The 16691-nt window shown below is 38.6% G+C and overlaps 1 protein-coding gene across 6 annotated transcripts in view; it reads right to left on the bottom strand.

Moving 5' to 3' along the window:
* The window catches only part of mtcl1 (microtubule crosslinking factor 1), a 100604-nt gene that overhangs the window by 24658 nt on the left and 59255 nt on the right, over positions 1-16691 (bottom strand). For all 6 annotated transcript variants that reach the window (XM_031903673.1, XM_031903671.1, XM_031903670.1 and 3 more), the window contains exons 4-5: positions 3408-3467; positions 427-1740 (exon numbers count right to left, since the gene is read on the bottom strand). In XM_031903673.1, coding sequence (XP_031759533.1) covers positions 427-1740; positions 3408-3467 — 1374 coding nt within the window. The remainder of the gene's footprint in view (positions 1-426; positions 1741-3407; positions 3468-16691) is intronic.

Genomic DNA, 16691 nt, shown 5'->3' on the forward strand with positions numbered 1-16691 from the left:
CAAACACTGGTTATGAAACGCGCATGCAATGAAGGATGCATATGTCATACCGACAGCAAACATGCAAGGCATGAAGCAGCAGCTCACAGAGTTTCTTCCCCATTATTGTGCCATGTGGATAAAACACAGCAGTATTTTGCTCATGGACTGTTAAATACTGCAAAGAGCAGTTCTACAAACTTAACTAGCCAACATAAGTACAGGTATACTTGTATTTTATATACCACAGTACTGGACACCAATCCAAGTTTTGTTTAATAGAAAATATTTTTAGAAAATGATTGCTGTTTATTAAGTGTAGAGTTTCCTGGTTTATTTTGGTAATTGTGAAAACATATATAGATAAAAATAATCTGGGGAAAAAATAATGTATTTATAAAAGCCAATACGGAGCAGAATAATAACAAATAAGACACGCAATCTCACCTGAAAGTCAGGAATAAGTTCTTTCCCAAGATTTCCAATAGGTGAATCTCGAGACACTGAAGTCAAATTGGACAAGAAACTAGAAGATTCCGTTAGGTGAGGCATTGGGGAAAGGTCCTCTATGCGCTCTTTTAGGCCTTCTCCTGAGCAATCAACCACTTCCATAAAATTTTGCAATTCTTTTCTGAAAATTTTCATTTTGGTATTTACATTTTCCAAGATCTCAGACGCTGAAATTTCACCTCTTTTTTCTGGGTAGGTCTGAAATTCCACAGAACTGCTTGTCACCTGTAACTTGGCCTCATAGATCAAGCTATCTGTGTCTGTGACAAGTCGATCCAATGTCCTTTCTAGATGTTCAGCCTCACGTTTTATATTTAAGAAAGTGTGCGCCTCCTCTCTAATTTTCATATCAGAAGAATATAAGTCACTGCCTTCCGATGGCTTGACACTCTCAAAACCTGATGTTTTTTCACAAGCTTCTTCAGAGTCACTTTCTCCCCCTATAGGTCCTTCTCTCTTTGGTTGAGTAGGGTGTCCATCATCACTATCACTTTCTTTTTTCCCTGTGTCGCTTTCTGCATCACTATCCCTTGGACTCGCTGTACGGACTCCCAGGTGAAATGCAAGATCATAGCGTTGGACATTGGACAATAAAACACGGTTTTCATATTGAAGTTTCATTACTTTACCACTTAACTCATTGATCTGAATCCTAGCTGACTTTAGCTCTTCCTGCACTGAGCCATTGCATTTGGAGGTACTGTCATCGATCCAGACCAGATCCTGTTCGGGGCCAAATTTGAATCTATTCAGTTCAGTGGTTAGTTGCTTATTATGATCCTCTATCTCAGAAATTGACCTCCTTAAAAGTTCTGCCTCCTCCTCCACAAATTGGAGATGGCGACGCAACTCTGCGGCAGATTCCATGGAATCACCATAGGGTGAGGTAGGAATGCTTGAAACATACTCCCTGCTTAGAAACTCTTTTTCTAATTGACACCTGAGGTCTTCCATTTCTGCTTTAATTCCCCTGTTTTCTACCTCTAGCTCCACTATTTTTCTACTTAAGATGTTAGCTTCTTCTTCCACCAGCTTAAGGCGTAGTTTTAATTCAGCTTCTCTTGTGCTGGGTGGACCCCCAGTTTCCCCAGTTGAAAGAGGGCCATCCACATCCCCATATATGGACTTGTATTTCTCTAGTTCCTGTTCTAAATCATCCTTTTCTTTCCCCAGTTTGGCCATTTTCTTCCGCATCAGTGCTGCTTCCTCTTTAGCAAATTGTAGCTGGCATTTTAAATCTGCATTGTCCTCCTAGCCATAAGTGAACAGGAGAGAGACAGGAAGCATGTTACAACTTAAGAGCACTACAATTATACCACTCAGTCTATATGATCAATACTAATAATATCATAATTTCTATACAACATCAAAAATACAAATGCCTATGTATATGCTTAATACGTATTTTGACATTTCAATGAAAATTAACCAGTAATAGCGAGCAACTAAACAGTGAAATTTCAAGTGCAGTATATAAATTACCAGTAGTGACCACCAAATTCTTTTGCCAGGTTTTGCCTACAAAATGAAGCAAAGCGAAACGGGGCAGATTCACTCATCATTATTACCAGCTGTCCTTATTCCAACAGAGAGGTAATATTCTTTGCACTCAACAAAGACCTCTTTCTTTGAAATTTCTATAGATGTGATAATGCCTAGGCTGGCTGCCACCTTGCCAACTGGTGAATATGCAAAGCTTATTTTATTTTGCATGCATCAGTCAGGATAGAATTGGAAGCCACCTGCCCCACCACCTCCCCCCAGTTTAAAGGCAAGTATCCAACAAAGACTGGGGTATTTTAGCTTTTTCAAAAGCTGCCCTAGGCATGGGCTTAGTTCCCTATAATAAATATGGCCTTGCTTATTAAAAAGGTATCATTATCCCTATCATTCTCTAATTCTCTAATTATGTATAATATACAATTAAAAAAAATAAAAAAATAAAAAATATATATATATATATATATATTATCACTGCAATTGGCACCCCCCCCCCATGAATTAGGATTTCTTTGTCCTTTAAAGGGGCACCCTTAGTCGAGTTGAATTAAGAGTAAAGCTGGCAATACAAGTACAATAAAAAGACTGTATGAAAGAAATGTGCCAAAATGTCTCCTGGAGTAAAGTTCCCCATACAGTTGTAGTATGTTGGAAATTAGCATGGAGGAGGTGAAGTAGATAATGAGGTGGCAGTTTGTCAGCCTGAAAACCACTTGGTGAAAATAAATTCTTGTGCTCTTAATAAAATGGTGAAGATTTACTGGACACATTAACAAAAAGATATGAATTTTCAGCAGTGATGTTCAGCAATAAAAAGTTAATTCCCCAAAACTTTTTTTAACCTTTAAGCATACTACTACAAAAAACGAGTGCAATTGGCTTTGGTGAGTTAAACTTTGTGCTAGTTTAGATAACATCGACTACAAGCCATCCCTTATTGCTACAGTGGTGAATCAGGCAAGAATGAAGAATTATTTATTAAAACACTGAACACTGGGGGAGCGAAATTGCCATTTCTTTTAGTCCAAATCAGATAATCACTTTTGATGTTTCACATACATGTTAACATTTTTAAAATATGTTTTTGTTATTGTAGGACCAAACCTATCCTGAAAGATTCTTTAAAAGTACAATTTGTCCATCAAAACGAAAACAACCATATCAAGCAATATCATCTACCTGAAGCTTGAAAAAATACCTGCTTGGTCCTGCAAACAGTTGGACAATGGATACATTTCATTGTTAGCAATGAAAATTTTAAAACCTGTCCGATCTACAGTAATTTATGAAAAATCGTTATATGTATGATCATTCGGTGCCCACTAACCTTACGATAATTTGACATTTGTTGGATCACACTGAAATTGGTCATTAGGGAAAGAAAAATCTTAACGTTTCATTTACACAACAAACTTTACCTGACTGATTATCTTTTTTTCTTTGTGCATCTCTCTGCTTCCTTTCCTTTTAAGCGTACTCTGTAAATAAGAAAGATAGGCATATAAGTCAACAAAAATGGGATGCAAAGAACTGCACCTCACTCTACAGTCAGGAGTTAAGTACAGGGTCTCTTACACCTGTCACACCAAAAATCTAGATCAAGTTGTGAAGCGCAGTATGCACCCCACAATGGTAGAGGTACAAGTCCTACACGAATAGGCCCTATGCACAAAGAGAACCATGTTTTCTACAGTTGGTCGATAGAGATTGTAAAGCACAGGGTTCCCTTGCACAGTGAACATGAGGGCTGATTCACTAAAGTACGATAAATTTTATTGTACGGTTCTTTGCGTTAAAATAGACGCGATAATTAGCGTGCGATTCACTATAGTATTATCGCGTGCGTTATTTTTCGCGCGACCGCATGCGGTAGTTTTAACGCGTGCGTTAATTAGCGCACAGAAAAGAATAATAATGCATGATTCGCAAACAGTAAGGCGCGCTAAATATCGCATTAGGCTATGCGAAAATTAACACCTACTTCAGGCAGGCGATAATCATAGAAAAGTACAGTTAATGAGCTTTTGGCAATAAAATATGGACTTTGCAGTGTTATTTATTCAAGTCTGTGTTGGCCCTAGAGTGATGCAGCCGCCAGTTTGCAGCGAAATGGTCACTTTTAATACAGTAATTTTCCGCAAGTATTGGCGTGTATGGCTAACATGGCATGCGTTTATTCGCACGACAATTTATATGCGGCTACAAGTGATGAAATGTTTCGGCAGGCATGGATTCGCAGCGAATTTTTGGACGTGCGGCAAATTTTTCTGCGGCAAATTTTTCCACGGCGAATTTTTTCATGCGTTTCGCAACACAATCTGCCAATGGCAAAACACACCATTCAAAAATTCACCGCACGTCCAAAAATTGACACAGGAGTCAAAAAATAATAGTCGCAGGCAACATTTTTGTCGTTTCGTGGATCTTTCGAAAGATTTGCTAATTTTTCACTAAAGATAACCAGAACACATTTGCTCATCACTAGTGGCTACTATTTATAAGCATCTACTATTTATATGCTACCATTTATATGCTACTATTTATATGCGGCGACAATTTATATACACTATTTATAAGCTACTATTTATATCCGACTATACGCGTGCGTTATTTAGCGCATGTACCGTCAAATACCGCATGAATATAGTCTTCGTGAGTTAAATAACGCATGCAATATCGCGCGTAAAATAGCGCAAGTATGCTTATAGTGAATCATGCGATAAGTCGCAATAATTTAGACGAGATAAAATTTTTAGCGCACGCTATAACTAGCGCACCCATGGCCCCATGGTGTCTTAGTTACAATGTGAAGTAATTTTAAGCCTTAGTCTGTGCCCTCTAATAGCAAATAATGCATAAAATGACCAGCAGATAAATTGTTTTATCATTTTGCTGGTACTTTGTTCTGCATGAGATACAACAATGTTTATCTGGTCCAGTACTCATGTGCCCCTTAGAGAACAAGTCTGAAAGAAGCAGAAAACCACTGATCTGCACAGTGATAATTATCCCCTTAAGCACATGATTAATTACCACCTTCACTTACACAGAAATGCATATTCCTTAGAATATCTTCATATCCAATGCCTGGATGCAGTATGTTTCAGGATTCGAGGCTGGCCATACATGGAATGATTAAAGTCGCTGACTTGGCTTAGAACAGTGGCAAATTATCTGTGATGCTCATGACTTTCTGCCCGACTAATTTATATTTATAATTTATATCTATTGGGCAGGATTTGAAAAAATCCCACACGGACCAAGGAACCACATCAAGAAATTGATTCTGACTTTGCCGACAGGGCTCTGTTGGTGAAATCCGGCAAAGAGCTACTCATTTGGTGACTTTGCCAAATAAGCAAATCTGTATGGGCTGCTTTAGTACAGAAATAAATAGCTGTTGCGTGTGTCATAGATTCCTATACACTTTGGGCATGTGGATTCTCATCTGATATAACCCAGAGAAACCACATCTCTATTTCCAATAGTTACCTATGCTACACTGCGTTGTTTGTATGATTAAGAATTCAGTATATCTCCAAAGTATATTACATAAATTAATATTACATTTAAAATGTAAATTTAATGTTACATTTATTTTAGAATAACAGTGGCTTTCTGTTTGTGTAATGATTCCAAAATGCTCATCTTCTATACCAGTGCTGTCCAACTTCTGTGGTGCCGAGGGCCAGAATTTTTCCAGCCTACATGGTGGAGGGCCAATAATGGAAGCCAGTTTTGACCACTTTTTATTAAACCACACCCACTTGAAACCATACCCATATTAATGGTGGTAGTACAGCAAAAACCTGTCATACTCTGCCTTCCCTACCCTGTCTGTGTGTGCCATACTCTGTCTGCCCTATCCTGTTTGTGTGTGCCATATCTGCCTGCCCTATGCTGCCTGTATGTGCCATACTCTGCCTGCCCAATGTTGCCTGTGTGCTATACTCTGCCTTCCCTACCCTGCCTGTGTATGGCACAAACAGGCAGCATAGGGCAGGCAGAGTATGGCACACAGGCAGCATAGGGCAGGCAGAGTATGGCACACACAGGCAGCATAAGGCAGGCAGAGTTTGGCACAAACAGGCAGCATACAATGACACAATGCTGGCACTGCTCCTACAGTCTGCACAATAACGATATATTAAAAAACGTTTTAATTGCAGTACTACTTCAGTATATGTACTTTTTGCAGTTTGCAGGGTTTAATTGTGGGTTTCTACTGCTTCTACAGTCTGTCTGAGGTGTGAACAGGTGAACGATGTGGGGCTTACAGTCTGAGCCTGAGGTGTGAACAATGCAGGGGGTCAACAATGTAGGGATTAAAAGGTGTGAACAACACAGGGGATTACATTTTTAAACAATACAGGGGGTAAGCCATCAAAGCAGCCAGACAGGTGGGGGGCCACACAATTCTGATAGGACAAATCATTTACAGTACTACAATGACCAGACATCATTTTAAACTGGGCTAAACAAGGCGTTTGCTCTTTATAGTGGATCTGTGGTCCCCAGCATATAATAGTACAGTGATCCCCCCCTTCCTTCATGTAATGGTATAGAGAGCCACAGAATATAATGCATCTATGATTTAGCACCAAATAATAGTACAGTGACCTACACGGCATAATGCCACAGTGACCCCCAGCATATAATGGTACAAATGGTGTCCTTATAACAGTTTGGAGGCTCTCGGCATTAAGGCAGAGCATCCATATTATGTGATATGAAACTGAACTGAACTAACATAATAATATGCGTACCTACAAAATATGGTATAAAGGAAGAGAAATACAGTATGTATCGGCTACAATGACTACAGCATATAAAGATACAGGGACTCCCCCAGTAAATAATGGGCTAAAGTAGCAAACAAAATATAATGGTGCACTGACCTCCACATCACTGGTAAAGGGAAAGTATAAAATCAGCATCAAATCAATCATTGGCTATTTTTTAAATTAAAAAAAATCCACTGGTGTTATACTTTCAGCAGCAAAAATACCACACGTAACATAAGCCTTATAACTGAAAAAAAGATTTCAATAGAATAGACTATATTTTCAGCATCAATTCTGTTTATTTTGCTCATGTTTACAAAAGAAAGGATGTGTATGCAGTTATACTACTGCCTTAATAGCAATGTAAGCAAATAGAATACAAGTCTAACCAACTAAATGTTACTAACCAGGTACAGACTTCTTCTTGGTTTTGTTGCCAGTAAAGAATAAAAGTTATTATTGTACAAGCCACTTGTCATTCCCTGAGGCTGTTAATCCTGGGAACTGCTGAGAAACTTTGCCATTGTGCTATTTGGACTTGGCACTGTGTATATAATCATCACCTTGAATAATACACAGCCCTCTCTAGTAGTTGGGTGTTCTTAGAGGTATAAATATGGTCCATCATCTGAACACTTGTGCTGCTCACTTATAATGGGATAAATACAGTCTTTAATCTGCACAGCTCTACTGCTCCGCCATAGTGGGATAAATAAGGTCCACCCTGCCAACAGCTGAGCTGCTCAGCTGAAGTAATAACACATCTCTGAGTTGTAGAACTTGGCTAACATTCTTTAGATATTAAGGAATACTGTCATGGGAAAACATCAGTTAACAGAGCTCCTCTAACTGAATTCAGCATTGAAATCCAATTTTCAAAAGCACAACCTGATCACTACAGTGTAAACAGTGTAATTTAGTAATAAAAAGTACACCATAAAAATCGTGATAGAATTCCTTTAAACGTGAATAGAAATATTCTGTGTTTGGTTTTCTAGATGTTCCAATACATCTGCAGGTAAAACCAATGGCTTTGATTTGATTTGATAACATCAACATACCATACGGCAGAGCAATTAATCAATTATTATACTTTGCCTTTAATAAAGCATACACTCAATCCGTCAGTCCTTCTATAATTTAGATCTGCTACAAATCACTACCCTTGCACACCCTTATGAACTGTAAAACACATATAATAATAAGCATGTGCAGAATCATCCCATCACAGGCATAACATGTCACAACCTTTTTTGAGATAGGAAGTCAGATACCCTAAGAACATGTTTACAAAAAAGGAAACAAGAAATCCTGTGTTTCTTTTGATAGAGTGCAGTATTACTGTAAGTGCATATGGCTGTATTTTTACCTTTCCTTCTCCTTTGAATGATATTTTAGGTATGGTAATCCAAATAACAGAAAACTTTATCTGGAAAACCAGGTCCCAAGAAATCTGGATAATAGATAATAATCATTCCTCTTCTTATAAACCATTTTGTAGAGTAAACTAACCCAATGTTTCTATAAAACCTACATCCTTAATTGCCCTTCTCTTAACTCCTACAAGCTCAGTTATGTGTTTAATGTGTTCATGTGACAAAACTGTGCTCCATATTCAGAATGAGGTCTAACTGCTGTATACACAAAGATAAGGCTAATATTTTAATCTCTTGCATCTATAACCCTTCTAGATGCGAGTCAAGATTTGATTAGCGGGCACAGCTGCTGACTGACACTGAGTCACAGAGCTTAGTCTTTTGTTACTATTACTGGTTTATCCTCTATAGCTGGTGCCAAAGATTAACCCTTGATTGTATGTAACATTATCTGCTATTCACTCGTCCATTATTTTAGCTTACCCACTAAAGAAACCCAAATCTTCTTTCTTTAGTGCTATACCCAAATTTATATATACACAGTGGCTTGCAAAAGTATTCGGCCCCCTTGAACTTTTCCACATTTTGTCACATTACAGCCACAAACATGAATCAATTTTATTGGAATTCCATGTGAAAGACCAATACAAAGTGGTGTACACGTGAGAAGTGGAATGAAAATCATACATGATTCCAAACATTTTTTACAAATAAATAACAGCAAAGTGGGGTGTGCATAATTATTTGATTTTGTAAGATTTTTTTGCCTACCTCTTGCCAAAGAGCAGGTATTTATTCCCCCTGTACAATTATTGTAATAGTGCCTCATTTGTGACATAGAACCAGCACAGAAAAAGTGTCTGAATATAGCTCCTAAGCTTGCAGAAAGCTAAGCTCAACATCAGAGTATCCCTATAAAACAATTCATGCTTGGCCACTTACAGATGCAGGAGAGTCGTGTAAGGTCATCCATACGTAAGCTAGAGCTTAGAACATCAATCCTTCTGTGATTACCTTCTGATTAAACCTGCACAGCCTACTGTTCCGGTTAGTGCATGTATTTGCAACATTACAGGAAAGGCAAATTATTGCACAGTTGTATTTAGTAATGTAAAACTCCTCATTCAATCGGGAAAAGGCTTCAAGTGCTGTTGCAGTTCCCACAACCCAGTCTTTCCTGGGTTAATAACCAACCAGCAGTTTAACGTTAAAATAAAAAGAAAACATCTGATTTATTGTGGGGCAAATAAACCTTTATATACTTGCTAAGGCTAACATCAGATGTGGTCATTAAAAGCCAGGCCCTACTAATGCCCCCTGTGCTGAACTATTTGTTTGTATTTCACTGAAACTTGTGTGTATGTTATGTTAGCTGGAGATGTTTAATAAAAAGAACAATTTAACCTTGCCTTTGGCCACTTTACAGGAACTGGATGCCACTGGGTGTCAGCCTTAACAGCGAGTCATGTAGGCCCATGGCATCACACTGTAGTGTCAACCCAAACATTTCATCTGTTGATGCTTGTTCTCTGCATTCTAATAGGGCACTGGCAAATCTGGAAGTGACCAATTGTAATGAAGAATAATTTGGTCATCTGTGTGTAGACATAAATTAGAAAGTATTCACCTTGACCCATATAGCCCAATGCTGCTTTTTACAAAGTGTAAAGATCTTTAGAAACAATGTTGTACCAGTGCAGCTTTGTGCCCTTCACAGGTCCCAACTGGAAATCTGTGGATTCTGGTAAATGCCAGAGGGACTGCTATAAGATGCCATAGACACTTACTATTTATTGGGAAGATGGGGGGCTGTTTGGGCCTCTGTGTATTTTGAATCCCAGTCCAGACCTGCCCATACCTATTACATTCATTTTACTGAATTGCTAATGCAGCCTTCATTAAGACTTACTGAAGCTAGTACAAACATAATTCACATTTAAATTCTTTTTTAAAAAAAAGTTTGTCAAAAAAAAAAAATTGCCTTTATGTGGCGTTGTGGCTTTCTTAAAAAATCCACACTATGAAAATTAAGGGAAATAAAACCACATTCATAACACTGGCATATAAAAGCGATCTGCACAGGTTTGGGCTACTTATAGCCTTTTCTAAAGTTTGAAATAGCTCAAAATGTTACTGGGCAGAATGTTTTATTTCTTATTTCATAATTATGGTGCTGTTTCATACTGTAGATTTGTTGATTGCTCTGCTAGGAACATGCACTGAAGAAATAATTTGAAAATAATTAGTATTTGAGTGGTGCTGACTGCTATTTCTTAGAACACAAATTGCTGATTTGTTCTTGTAAAACAATGTATGCTTGCTGTAGGCCTGCCTCATAAACATATTAGAAAATAAATTCCAGCTGTAGCAGGCCTTGTGCCCTCCATGTAAATACACTAATTATGCCACAGGCAGCAAATGTTTCATATTGGCGCCAAGTCTGTGGACATAAGGAGCCATATGCATCACTTTTGTTTTTAGAAACATTAAGGAAATTGTGTATGAACATATTTGGCTCAAATTGGCTGTAAAAATCTGATCAAAGCCCATAAGCAGCGTTTAATGAGCTGGTGGTATGAATTCTGCAATGCGGAAAATATCTTATTGGAATGTGTTTGAATGAGACCTGCCACAGGCTGGAACTGGCCCATTCTGTACAAGAATCAGAATAAACACTAAAACATCATTTCTATGATAGGAAATGCTTATGAGAAAATGATGGAAATTTGCTGAGAAGTGTAGGAGAATGTAGCTGGGATGGGACAGGAATGTATTTAAACACTTTTGAAATGGAGCCACAAAGAAGAAAATTAATAAAAAATTATCAACATTGAACTCTGAAAAGTTTATGCCAACTGGATTATAAAATAAGAGCTTACAGTACAATACAGTACAATATTATGGTCCTACTTTTTAAAATTGCTTTCAATATATGGTTCTCACCTTTTTCTAAATGCTTTCCAAGCTTTGAATGACTCTCTTAAGGCTATGGGTTTCCTGCCTGAATTCACTATCGACCTTGGTATGTTGTAGGAGTGCCGATTTCCTCCCCCCACCTGCTTTTTGTTCTTGCCATTGATAAATTGATAGATCTTGCCCTCAATAGATTTTTCTGAGAAGAGGTTTGCCTCCTCCAAGACTGAGGTCTTAAAGGGTACCTTTTACCCTAAGAAATAAATCCAAATTCTTATCTGTTGTGTATCTATTGTCAAGTAAATAAACTTTACTTACATTATATGAATTATTTAAATCTTGTTTCCTTCACAATCACGGCAAGCAGGCAGCTGCCATTTTGTGGGCACAGTTATTAAAGCAAGTTTTGTGTCACCCCAAAATCTTGTTTATGTGCCAGAATGGGGGACCAGATGCCCATACCCACGCACTCGCTACACACTTAGATGGTGAGGAGGGAGGGGGAAAGTGAGGAGTGCCAGGCCCGGATCTGTGGCGAGGCCACAAAGGCCCGGGCCTAGGGTGGCAAAAATTTAGGGGCGGCATGCCGCCTCGCCCCACCTAAGTTTTGCTCCCATATGGAGCAATGGGGACCTCTCCCCACTGCTCCGTATGAGTATATGATTAACAGCTGGGATTTTCAGATAGTTTTATAATGGGTTAATAAAAAAAGGAATATTGTTTTTATTCTAAGTTTTAAAAGGACTTTCATCATGAAACTTTTTTGACTTTGGAGACTTTATGTCTAAATGACAGGTTTCCTTTAAAGATCAATCTAACCCAGCAAACTGTAAAGCTATTATAGAGTACAATCCATTTCATATGTGCTAAAAACATTTTTAAACGAGAAAAATTCTGAAAAAAGCTAAAATTCTAATAACCCAGCAAAATAAATGTCCAGAAGATGGAAGATCTCCCACAATTTTAAAATTTATGTTGGACTATGTTCTGGACTCCTCTAAAAACATATGGTAAAGAAACTGCAGAAGTCTTCATTAAGATTTACAGAGATATGACTGTCTATGGGTGATTTACAGTCCAGTGTGCAAAATGCAAACTGCTTCTAAAGTCTGAAGTTTGAACAGGTGAACAATGTGGAAACCTACAGTCTGAGGTCTTACAGGTGTGAGAAGTATGGGGTTTTAAAGGTGTGAACATAGAAGAGTCTCGCAGGTGTGAACACTGTGGGCCGCCTATTTGGCAGCACTGTATTAGAGATGCACCTGTATGCTTGGAACAACACCACAACTGTAGGTATTGGGTAATGTTAACCTGAATATAAATAAAAAATGAAAAAAGGAAAATGAAATTACACTGTGCAAACAGCTGAAATGAGTACTTAGAGCAAATATCATTTCTTTGAAAGGGATTATAGTCTCACTAAATACATACAGAGGCTGAGGTGGTGGAGTAATAGCTGGTAATTTCCTGTTAGTAGATCCAGATATTACTGTATATTCATCTTCAGTAGTAAATTTGGCAAAAAGCAGCAAACATAATACAAGTGGCTCCTTTTGGCTTTAGTCTTTGTAAATAAATATACAACTCAGTAATAACTGGTGCTCTGTGTATAGAATAATAAAGAATACAGAAAGAAAGCGTGCACAAGGAATATACAGGTTTTTCTAAAAAAACAAAAAAAAAACTGGACTGTAAAAACTGTTGCACAACCACATATCCTCAATAGTTTCTGGAATACAAATCCCAGGATACTTTAACATATTCTCAAGGTTTAAAGCGTGCTGTGAACCATAGTGCCGCAATATCAATAGCTGCAGATGTGACTACAAATAGGTTTTATAGTTTTTCTATGGAGGTGTTATCTGACTGACCCATAGGAAACAATAAAAACTATTAATAGCTATGTCCTGTAGAACAAAATGTAGCAACTACTGTAATACTCTGCCTGTCATTACAGAGATCTTCAGACTCCCCTTTGTAGTTAAACACTTTGTCAGCCCCCTTAGCTCATAATAAGGTCACAGACTAATCAAAACATTTCCTTAACATACAATATTCTACAGTTACAAGGATCAACCAAATCAAAACACAACCATTCACCCTGAAATTCCACCCTAAGGGGCTGATTTACTAACCCACGAATCCGACCCGAATTGGAAAAGTTCCGACTTGAAAACGAACATTTTGCGACTTTTTCGTATTTTTTGTGATTTTTTCGGCGTCTTTACGAATTTTTCGTTACTAATACGATTTTTGCGTAAAAACGCGAGTTTTTCGTAGCCATTACGAAAGTTGCGTAAAATCGCCCGATTTTTCCGTAGCGTTAAAACTTACGTGAAAAGTTGCGCCTTTTTCGTAGCGTTAAAACTTAAAAGGTGCGAAGTTTTAACGCTACGAAAAAAGCGCAACTTTTTGCGCAAGTTTTAACGCTACGAAAAATCGGCAGATTTTACGCAACTTTCGTAATGGCTACGAAAAACTCGCGTTTTTACGCAAAAATCGTATTGGTAACGAAAAATTCGTAAAGACGCCGAAAAAATCGCAAAATACCGATCATTACGAAAAAAACGCAATCGGACTCCATTCGACCCGTTCGTGGGTTAGTAAATGTGCCCCTAAGTGTATCCCAGCCTGCCCCCCTCCACTGATAAGGGCCCCTTTAGCAGCAACAGCCCAATGGCATAACTACATAGGGGGCAGACAGTGTAGCCACATGAGGTCCGGGGGCCAGTGAGCAGGAAGGTTGCGAGTGACCCATGATTTTGTGCGAGGTGATTTAAAGAAAAACAAAAAACAAAACAAATTTTGCAGGAGATGTCAGGGGCCTCAAAGTTACACCACTGTACCTGCCCCTCATTTTGTGAACCAACCACTAAGTTACACTTTGCTAGAGAGAAGGGCAACAGGGGAAGAAATAGAATAAGACAGTAATGTGGGATGCTCATGTTTGGGGTACAGGTAAGGGGACACCTGTTTAGTAAACTGAGCTAAGTCTCATGGGGCCACAACTCACTTTATATCACTTCCCACTGATATTAATGGGACCTGCTGTCCTTCTACTTGATGTTGATGCCAGTGACCTGCAGCACGTTTCGGGGATTGTGATTGCAGATGCCTAGTGTGATGTTTCCCTACTGTTCTAATAGTTTGTGAAAGGTTTATAATCATGCAGCTAAACACTTGGAAAAATGGGTGCACTTGCATCCTGGAAATGCTGCCCTCTGCTCCTTGCAGGGCATTAAAAATCCAGCACAAGGAGCAGAGCAGAGCATAGCATCCGTAGGCGCATCACAGCCCTGTCCTTACCCCCTGTCACAGGGCCGATGTTTTGAACAGGTCCTTTGTGGTGCCTGCACCTTCTGCTGCCCCCTAACTTGCTCTTCTGGTAGGGAATGGGACCTCCCTTACCATCACCCACCATTTTTGGATACAGCACTGCCTAACACTTTCTAGGGCAACAAATCTTTCCAACCCCAAAATTGTACCCTAGTTAACCTTCTAGTAACCGATAGCTACCAGTCAGCAACAACCATTTACTTGTCACTTTTAAAAGAAAATATTGTATTGGTTACTATGGGGTTCCATACCTGGTGCAAACATTGCCTTTTTAAAATATATCTGTGACTTGGTTAGTTAAGTCTTTCAAATGCTGCACTGCAGAGGAGTGCTTAAATCCAAAAATTATCTTCTTAAAGTGAGGGTAAAGCCAAAGTCTGGTGTAGATTCTATACACATAAAATTTAAATCCAGATGCCACCTTCTTCCACCACCGCTAGCTCCTCAGAAGAAAACTAGTCTGCACTTGGGCAGTAACCCATGGTAACCAATCAAATTGTTGTATTTATTGTTTTACCTACAGCTGGCTTTCACATCAGTCATACAGACAACTGATTGGTTGATATGGGTTACTGCCCACAGGAAAATTTGCCCAGTGTTGATCAATGAGCCCCCATGTGTACTTCCAAACAGAGCCTGCCTGTCCACATTGGGCTACCAAATAGCCCTTATTTGTAACATCCTAGGAACATTTTTCATGCTGGTGTTGCTCACGGGTAAGATTTTAGCCACAGCGTATACTATTTGTATACTGAGCAATAACTGGAGATGTCAGTTTAAAATAAATAGGAAAGTTAGGTATCTAAAGCTCCCATGTTTAAAAGTACATTCTAACCATATTGTATATTGTGCTTTTTCAAATTATATATATCATTTGTAAAGAACTCCCTTCCTAGTTACAGCTCAAATGGATTAAATGGTTTTCTTTAACAGCCCTAGAGACATGTTAAATTACATGTGGTCACATCCGGCAATGTGATTCGATGAGAGAATTAAATTCCCAGAAATACTGACTAGGGGAAAGAAGAGAGGAAAATCAAGGGCAATGATGGTAATAAGGTTACCTACAGCAAAAGGGAAGAACAACAGTGAGAGTAATTTACATTTGTAAGAAAAAAACAGGGAATCAAATGGCAAAATTGCCTAGAATTAAGAAAATCTTAAGGGGGCCATACATGGGGTGAAAATGGGGCCCATGTATGGGAACCTCAAATGAGTCGGTCCTACTGACATTTGGCCAAAAATTAGCCAGATATTGATTGAGCAAGGTTAAAAGTCCCATTGTCCTTCCTACGTGAAATGCATCTTTAATGTTTAAAAAACGTAGCTGGTAGCAGAGCCACTCCTGCATCATTTGGGTGGTGAACGATTTGTGCCTTGCCAGTGCGTTTATGGCATTTGTTTAAATAATAATTTATAGTTAGCATTATTACAATTTCTGGATCCTCCTCCAGCTATTACTCATATACCCCCAGGCGGCACAATTGCATCTCTACTGTATTTCAACAACAGTTCGAGGACACAGGGTGGATTACTGTGCAACAACTCATTTATTTTAGAGGTTGCTATGGACAAAGGCAATAAATCAATCAGCTGATCCAGACCGAACTACATTAGTAACATGCACTACAATAGCGGCTATATTTTATTGCATGGATTTCCATACCAGCATGAATATACACTCTTTTTTCTTTCCATTTATTTAGATCAGACATACTAAGCCTGGGGTCTGTAAATGAATACAGTTTTCCCTTGGTGAATGAGAAAGTACTGCTTCTGAAGGCTGATAGCTTTGCAGTACTATTAATGGAAGAGATGTCTAATAGCTTGTGGTATCCTGTGCTAAAAGCATTTGCAGGCATCTCAAATTCAACTAGCCTGGATGCTAAACGTCTCATAAAAATACCTTCAGACAAAATCAATAAATGTGGAATAGGAATGGGGTCACTGTTGGTTTTACACTGATCTTAATTTCACAATCCACCAAAGATAACAACAGGATTAAATAAGGTTCACTGAAAGGAGAAAACCTGATACCTGAAGGACATGCATTCAAAAATAACCTCTAGCACAGCCTACATGAGAGTGCAAAATCCAACCATCTACTGCGGTATAGCAACACTTCTAACCAGTGTCTTTCCCCAAGCTCACGTAAATGCAGGGAGAAGCTGTTCGCTTAGTGACTTCCCAGAAACACCAAATGGATTGTAGTCACACCAGGCTGATGAAGTAAATCACAGTCCAGTTTTTACATGAGCTTTTTTTACCTTATTTTTTGTGTTGGGTTGAAAAC

The sequence above is a fragment of the Xenopus tropicalis genome, chromosome 6, assembly GCF_000004195.4.
Source record: "Xenopus tropicalis strain Nigerian chromosome 6, UCB_Xtro_10.0, whole genome shotgun sequence".
NCBI lineage: Eukaryota > Metazoa > Chordata > Amphibia > Anura > Pipidae > Xenopus > Xenopus tropicalis.